General features: G+C 42.9%; 2 protein-coding genes across 2 annotated transcripts in view; one reads left to right on the forward strand and one right to left on the reverse strand.

Annotated features, from left to right (window-relative positions):
- The window catches only part of INTS7 (integrator complex subunit 7), a 25,005-nt gene extending 24,534 nt beyond the window's left edge, over window positions 1-471 (reverse strand). Inside the window, exon 1 of the mRNA XM_009994790.1 lies at window positions 345-471. Coding sequence (XP_009993092.1) covers window positions 345-471 — 127 coding nt within the window. The remainder of the gene's footprint in view (window positions 1-344) is intronic.
- Window positions 472-633: 162 nt separating this feature from the next.
- The window catches only part of DTL (denticleless E3 ubiquitin protein ligase homolog (Drosophila)), a 17,722-nt gene continuing 10,106 nt past the window's right edge, over window positions 634-8,249 (forward strand). Inside the window, exons 1-9 of the mRNA XM_009994791.1 lie at window positions 634-781; window positions 1,086-1,147; window positions 1,239-1,359; window positions 1,844-1,909; window positions 3,053-3,168; window positions 3,837-3,910; window positions 4,822-4,925; window positions 5,913-6,017; window positions 7,774-7,886. Coding sequence (XP_009993093.1) covers window positions 634-781; window positions 1,086-1,147; window positions 1,239-1,359; window positions 1,844-1,909; window positions 3,053-3,168; window positions 3,837-3,910; window positions 4,822-4,925; window positions 5,913-6,017; window positions 7,774-7,886 — 909 coding nt within the window. The remainder of the gene's footprint in view (window positions 782-1,085; window positions 1,148-1,238; window positions 1,360-1,843; window positions 1,910-3,052; window positions 3,169-3,836; window positions 3,911-4,821; window positions 4,926-5,912; window positions 6,018-7,773; window positions 7,887-8,249) is intronic.

An 8,249-nucleotide genomic window follows, 5' to 3' on the forward strand; every position in this document is an offset into this window, starting at 1 on the left:
GTGGGGTTGGGGGGTTCTTTCACGTCTCTGATTGCTTGGTTTCGGGGTTTCTTCTTGTAAGGGAGCCGGTAATGGTGTGCATCCCCTTGGTGACAGTGCTAGGCCACGTAGGTGAAACATTTGGCTCTGTTAAAAATGTATAAAAGACAATAGAATGAAGGATAGAAGGCAGAAATCAGAGAGGTGGATGTATGAAATAGGTATGTTGCCTTTTCCCATGATAAACAAGAGCGGAGAAAGCAAGGAGTTTCCTGCATCTTTAGGACAAAGCTTTTTCATTTGCAGCCCTGTGCTTTTGCTGTGGGCTTACACCTTTATCCAAGGCAGCTTCCTGCTTTTCCAACTCAGATCCATAGGAGGTACTGGAGGTGTAGAGATCAGGTAGCACAGACACAGAAAACGAAGTGGAGAAAGGTCAGAGCTGGTGAAAGAGAACTCAAAAGTTACTCCTGGAGCCATTTGATTGCCCATGTGTAGTAGTTGCTGAATGGAACACCAAGGAAAAATGCTTACCATTATTTCTGCATCATGAACATTTAAACTGCTGTGTAAATGCTGCTTCTTTCACAGCGATCTATTAGCTGTGTCCCTTGTTTGAAGTGTCTGTGACCCTTCACAAAGAGCAGGGTCATTATGATGAATGAGCTACATAATACACAAATATGTTTCGATTTCTTTCCAGCCCCGAATTTGGAGCACGTACTGGCAGTTGCAAACGAAGAAGGGTTTGTTAGACTGTATGATACTGAAGCTCAAACTACCAGCAAACTCATCTTTAAAGGTAAATATTACGTAGAACGTGTTTGATGTGACAAGTAAATGATTTACTGGAATCAAAGCTTTTTGCAAGTGGTTTGAACATAAACGTGGGCAATGCTTAACTCCTTACATACATGTTGCTGACTCTTTACAAAGCAGCAGCATTAGTGTGCTCTTACAACAGCAGAAGTAGGTGAATTGTTTTGTGTTGCCTAGGGCAAGCTGTTCACAGGTTTTCTGATTTCAGTGCCTAATGTTCTCTAGGCTTCTGCAAAATATCACGCTACAATGCACTGAACTAATCTTGGTTTTTGTTGTCTTTTTAGAATGGCAGGCTCACTCAAATGCTGTATTTGACCTTGCCTGGGTACCAGGGGAACACAAGATTGTAAGCAATCTTTTGCCATCTAACTTTATTTCTCCTGCTTTAGCAACTATATGCAGAAAATGACTAAAGCTTTTTGGTTTTGCCTCTGAAGGTCACTGCTTCAGGAGATCAGACAGCCAAGGTGTGGGATGTGAGAGCCAGCGAGCTGCTTGGCATATGCAAAGGTCACCAGTGTAGCCTCAAGTCAGTTGCTTTTTCTAGATCTGAGAAAGGTAAATGTTGATATTCCCGTTTGTTTTCTCTGTCTTCTTTCTCCCTAGCACATTGGTACTTTGGGGGCTAAAAAAGGGCTTTGGAATCTGGCAGTTACAAACAGCACAGGCCAACTGAGTGATGAACCAGCCAGTGAAGAAAAACTAACTTTTTGGAACTTCACAGTTACCTGACGCTAACATCTGCACCTTTCTGACCTTGGGCAAGTTTAAGATATGATACCTACCACTTCCCTAAGTAAATGTGTAATTATTCTTTTTATAAGCAGGTTTCTGTAGAGTAGTAGTTAAAAAAGACTAGGAAGGGTAAGGAAACTTGTCAAAAAGAATGGCAGAACACGGACCTGGGTTTTGTATTTCTAGGACTGGCATCCCGAGTGTTGGGGCAGAAGAGCCAGAGGCACATAGATGTCATTGTACTGCATTTGTTCAGTTAATTAAATTAACACTTTTGGAAGCTAATAGCACTCTTCTTCTCTCTTAGCTGTCTTCTGTACAGGAGGCAGAGATGGAAACATCATGGTTTGGGATACCAGATGCAACAAGAAAGGTAACTCAGCCTCCAGATACGTATCAAAAAAGCTCAGTATCTCATGTAAAGATAGTACTCAGATGTACTTCTTGGACTAATGCTTTAGATTACATTGTAGGCAATATTTTAGTAAGAGAAGTGTCAGATAACAGTATCCTGCTTTTGTACAGCAAAAGGATGGAATAGATATTTCTTCTATGTATAATACATTCTTCCATTGTGTAAGAGTCACAGATGTGTAGCACAATAAGCATGCCCACCTGATAATACCCTGTGTATTGGTAAGGAGATAAGGGGGTATAGAATACATCCCTGTGTGGGACAACACAGAGATAGATGAGCTGGGTGAGAGTGCTCAGGTAAGAGCCATCCAGATGGGTGAAGCAAGGCTGGAAAAGCTCCTGCCAGAGTAGGAACGAAGTCAGAAAGTGTAGAAGGAAGGAAGCTTTTGAGAGCTGGGAATTGAATATGTTGTGGGAACACCTACTAAATGCAGGGTGAGCTTGTTCTGCTCCTCTCATTCTTTTTCCTGCAGCTTTTCCTTCACTGGTCAGGTCATGTCCTTATGCCTCTTCCTCGTTTTCTGCTCTGTCCCAGCTGTGCTGGCAGAACATGTCTCACTCTTTTGTCTGTTCCCTGGCTCTTCAGACTCATGAGAGGGAGGAAAGGAGGTAGAAAGTATAGGGGAAAAAAGGTAGAAAAGTAACTTTACTCTAGCAAAGCAGTAAGTTTCAGAAAGTGAGAACTTGCAGACAAAAAGCTAAATAGAAAATAATAAAATAGAGTGGAAAAGCACTGGATGGCTTCTTGTGAGTGCAGTTCTGCTCGAGATGAGATGGGTTGAGTGCTCCAGATCAGGATGCATGCTGAAGACCAGACCAAGGGGTAACAATTTCCAAAGGCAGCCTGCATAGACCAGTTTGAGTTTCAATGTCCGTGCTATGTTGACCTCTGCAATTTTTTGCAATATATGCTCCTGTTTTCTACACTGTTCTTCTCATTGGTTTTGTATGCAACAAAAAATTTTTATTTCCAGAATACATTCATTATTTTAAAGGTTATTCTCAGCCACTTTTTAGAACTTTTCCAAAGTTGTCTGTTTTATTAAGCTGATAGCAAAATTGCATAGAAACTAAGTGAGACGTCTTTGATTTCTTTCAGATGGATTTTATAGGCAGGTGAATCAAATCAGTGGAGCACACAATGTAGTTGACAAGCAGACTCCTTCCAAACCAAAGAAGAAGAGACAGAATCTAAGAGGACTTGCCCCCATGGTGGTATGTATCTGAGGAACAAATTAAATGTAGGCCTCTCTTCCGAGGACAATGTTATTCATAGAAGTCTTCCTAAATCATTATAGTGATAAAAATTTGGCTTGAATGTGGCAAATTCTTCCATTTATCTTTGCAAAGGTAGTTTTTTTTGGCGTGGTCACCTGCTATGGCTAATTTTAGATGTTGTTTAGTTGTCTAACAATCCATGTGCCATCAAAGCCACCTTTGTGCAAATGCCATGTGAAAATAGATCTCTTTATCAAGAGAATAAAGGAGTGGCCAGCATTCCTTTTTTGAGGGGGGAGATAGGGAAGGATGCAAAATTTTTCCTTTATTTTTTTCCTTCTAATTTGACACACATATTACTGCCTTGCTGAAGTAAGACCTGGTCTTATTTAATCTATTAAACCTGGTGATGTAGGCAGCTCTCTTATTTCTGACCTGAAAGGTATAATCTGAAACTGCTGACCAAACACCACTTGGGGCAATTTCAGTTGTGGGAGTGTTTGAAGGATTGTTGTTATCTAAATGGCATCTGGTATTTCCAGGTTCTCCTACCTGGCTAGGAGGAGGTTTTCTTCATATTCACTTGGCCTTGAACTAAGCAGCAAGATCTTGCTGACCTTGAAAGAAAATAAAATTTGTGGTTTGTTTTTTTGTTCCTTTTTAAGGATTTCCAGCAGAGTGTAACTGTGGTGCTGCTTCAGGATGAGCACACTCTTATTTCTGCAGGAGCTGTTGATGGGTAAGGAGGGAGAATGCCTGCTTTTCTGTCTATTCTGGGTGTTCTTAGTGACACAAAAATATTAGGAGATTTTTTCTTCTAAGATTCAGTGGCCCAGAAGGCTAAACTTACTATTAGGTAGAATCAGCAGAGCTACACTGCCAGCTTGCATTTACAAAGCTAAATGCTGCTTTTCTTCCTTACTGGAGATTGGACAAATTGTGCATATGTAGTAAATGTTCATTTTAGTGTCTTAGCTATGGGGCAGAACAAGAGCAGTTCTCATTTCTATTCTCATGGACCTATGGGACCACAAATAAACAGACTATTGTTGGGTAGTGGGCTGTTTTGGGATGTAAGTGGGTGGTTGGTGCCTGCATATTTGTAGGCGTGCTTGAGAAAATGTTGCCTTGAGTTACAAAAGATCCATTATTTTAGGTGCCAGATCCATTGCAGCATCTTGGAGCTCAAGCAAGCTGTCTCATTGCTCAGCATGGAGATTACCTTCTCAGTACTTTATTCTTAAGCAGGTTCTAGGTGCTCAGAGCCTCTCTGAGGCCGATAAGATTGATTCTCCTGTGAATGGCTCTCCTGAGAAAGGCTTGCTCCTGGACAGCAAGAAAAAACTTGGACTATTTTTAAAACTACAAGTATAAAGGAATCCTTGTGTTTCCTTTTACTAGTTGAAGAACGTTGTCTTGCAGACTCTTGTTGTACGTTGTGTTACAGAAGATAGTGCTGCTTCCTCATCCATACCCAGCAGAGCACTTTTGCTCTTGGCACATCTCTTGCTCTGGTTCTGCTCAGTTGTGTTCTTTAGCACTGGACACGCCTCAGTAAGGAGCAGCCTGTCTTCCTGTGCTGTTAGAAGGTTCTGTCAGCATTGCAAAAGGAATTTTGAAGTTGAAGACACTTGTGCTTTTCTCTTTCAGCGTGATCAAAGTGTGGGACCTGCGCAAGAACTATGCTGCTCACCGTCAGGACCCAGTGCCTTTCAAGTCTTTCTGCTACCCTGGGACTAGCACTCGCAAACTTGGTAACTTCTCGGAGGATTTATTTTTTGAAGTGCAAAGTGAATTCAACAAGTACTGACAGTGCCATCTCTTATCTTTTTAGCCTATTTATTGAGCAGACTGACAAACTCAGCAGGTTATTTTGATTGCTAATACCAAATTTTCAAGCTGAAGAGTGAAAGTGCCCCACTTTTGCATCATTGCACCAATGATAAAAACTTGCATAAGCTTCAGCAGTGCATTTTCAGAAATGGAGATGAGAGAATAATAGAGCTCTCTATTAGAATTTAGCTAGTAATTTTGATGCATGAGCAGAAATCAGATTGAACTCTTTTGTTGCATTTTATCTTGCAAAGCTGACAGACAAACTGTGTTTTTACATAGTAAACTTCCAGAGTTGAGCGATACTTGAAGCTGTTTGTTATCAAAAACAGTAGTGCTCTTGTTTGTGTTGCTCTGCTTATTTGTATTTTAATGCCTTACACTGCTCTGATGCAACACAGTAATTCCTGATGACTCATCTAATCAACTGTCTTGATGTGGTAATGGTCAGTGTCAGACCCAAGAACATGAGGGAAATCCTCAAGGAGCTGGTTGTGAAATAATTTGCTTGCAGAGAAAGATTTTTCTTGAAGTTAAATCACTAGCAAACCAGAAAATGGCTTATTCTACCACCACATGAGGGTTTCTATTTATTTTTAATCTCTTTTTCTGCAATTGGTTATTCCTGTTATCCACTTGGAATTATTAAACAAATTGTTTGCCTGCTCTGAAAGTGATTCCTCTCTAAATACCACCCTGAATCCTCATGAGAAAATGTAGATGTTATTCTAGAAACTTTCCTTCACCAACCAGCAAGTGCTCTGTGAAGCAAATGAACTTCCCAGTGACACTCTGATAGAGGTTCCTTTCCAAATTTCCCTCTCTAGGCATTTCTTTGAGAATGCCTATTCTCCAAAATGTTTTTTGTGCAATTGTTACTTATGAAGCAATTTTCTCTTTGTCTACAGGATATTCCAGCCTGGTTTTGGATTCCTCTGGTGCTAATCTGTTCGCCAATTGCACTGATGACTGTATCTACATGTTCAATATGACAAGTTTAAGGACCACTCCAGGTAAGTATGATATCGGTGGAAACAGTCACAGAGTGGTCAGGGTTGGAAGGGACCTCTGAAGATCATAGTCCAACTTCCCTGCTAGAGCAGGATCACCTAGAGTAGATCACTACTAATAGCTGCAAAAAATAGATGTTACAGAGCAGAGAAAGGCAAGTTTCTCCCTGTGTCTTGCAGAGACCAGCTTGAATGCTGAGGAAACCTATTCCACCTTCTTACGGCTGAAGCTCCCTGGAGAGCAGGCAGCTGTTACAAGGCCTGTTCATACTTTGTGTCAAGCCATCCACATAAAATTAGCAGCACAAAAACTTACTTATGTGCAGATACTGGTTCACCCAGATTGCTGCTAAGGGTAGTCAACATGTTATCTGGTGATAACAGGAATGGCTGGTTGTCCAGCTGCTACCCACCTGAAGCAAATCTGAATATTCTGCTTACTGGCAGTCTCTGACTTTTTCAAGCTTCTAGATATGAATCTATGTAAAATGGTCATAATCAGGTATTTTAAGGTGTCTTTTAAATTGAGCTTTTCACCACAAATTCTGGGAGAAAGAATCCCCAGCATTTTGTGGAGATGCTTCAGCTTTTTAGGTTCCTTCAGCTCTGAATCTGTGACCTGCATGTTGATAAGACAGCCCCACAGATTTTGGTACTCTGAGCTGTTTTTTTCACTTCTCAGAAAGTGGCAAAACTTTTTAGATGCACTCCAGACAAGGCACACGATTTAGTTCCCATTGCCTTTCTTGCAGTCTCTCGGTTAACTGAAACCAAAGGAACAACGTGTCCTGCTGCCTGCTCTTCAGGCAGGCAGCCTGGCGGGGTGGGATGGCTCCCGCAGAGGGCAGCCCTGCCCGCCGCTCGGCCTCTTCCCACGCCGGCAGCCTCGGGATGCAGGGGGAGGTGAGGAATTCCTCCCTGGAACAGGGCTTCCCGGCGAGTCAGGATGAGGAGGTGGCTTGCTGGCCGGTGACCGCTGCGCTGAGGGGAGGAACCGAGGGGTCTTTTGGGCTCTCACAGGTTTTCAAAGGCTCCTCCGGTCCTGGCAGCCCGGGAAACCGCAGCCATTTGGGGGGGTGGTTCCAAGGCTTCAGCAAACACTTTGAGACTTTAAATATAGGCAGCTGGCGAGTGGCTGACACGATGCAGGTTTTGTTGATGAAACATGGCAGGGGGAAGAAGGAGCAGGAAGCTCCAGGAAGCGTTTGAGACCAGGTTGGATAGGGCTTGGAGCAACCTGGTCTAGTGGGAGCTGTCCCTGCCTGTGGCAAGGGACTAGATGATCTTTAAGATCCCTTCCAACCCAAACCATTCTATGATTCTATTATTTCATTGCAGCCTGGGTGGAAGAAGGCCCTCACTATGCTTTCTGTGCAATTACCCCTGTTAAATGTAGCAGGGCTGGTGCTGCTGGCTGAGCGGGGAAGAGACAAGGACCCTTCACCAGAGTAGCGGGGCAGCCCACGTCATGTCTCAGCCTGCGCATGACATGGGTGAAGCTCAAGCTTTATTGAAGCTGCCACTGCTTCCTAATGCTGTGGAGAGAGCTGGTCAGGTAAACCTGCTTGGTTACGGAAGCCTAAAAGGCTCCAGCTGAATAATAAAGACTTCCTGCCCCAGAGCCCCAGAGCAAGGGAGCAGTGCAACCACTTTCTCCAGGATATGTGGCTAGGCAGGAAAAGCCTGGAAGATCAGCCCTGCTTGTATAACCCACTCCACAGCTGTGCATTGAGAATTTTATTTTCTTTTCTCCTCACAGTGGCAGTTTTCAGTGGGCACCAGAATTCAAGTTTTTACATCAAATCCAGCACCAGCCCAGACGACCAGTTCCTGGTCAGTGGCTCAAGTGACTGCAATGCATATATCTGGAAGGTGAGGCAATGGCTCTTCCATTTCGTTTGCTTTTCATGTTCATGTAGGACACTCCCTACCTCCCACTCCTGCTTAGAGCAGCGTGGAGTTAGCTCTTGGCATGTTGTGCCCAGAGTGTGTTACTGTCAAGACTAGATGTAACTGTAAAATGTAAAACAGAGCTAACCTCCTGCCATCAATACATCTCTCATCACTGCTGCTTATTGCAAGTTGCTGATCTTAATCTGATTTCAATGGGCATTAAAATCCTCTTTTAATCCTGGTGATTCAGCCAGCTATGACAAGAAGACAGACAGTTCTCAATTTGTATTTAGCAATCAAGCACATTAACAGAAACCTAACAATGCAGTCATTTTAAAGGAC

Source organism: Chaetura pelagica, unplaced genomic scaffold, assembly GCF_000747805.2.
Source record: "Chaetura pelagica isolate M959 unplaced genomic scaffold, ChaPel_1.0 scaffold2, whole genome shotgun sequence".
NCBI lineage: Eukaryota > Metazoa > Chordata > Aves > Apodiformes > Apodidae > Chaetura > Chaetura pelagica.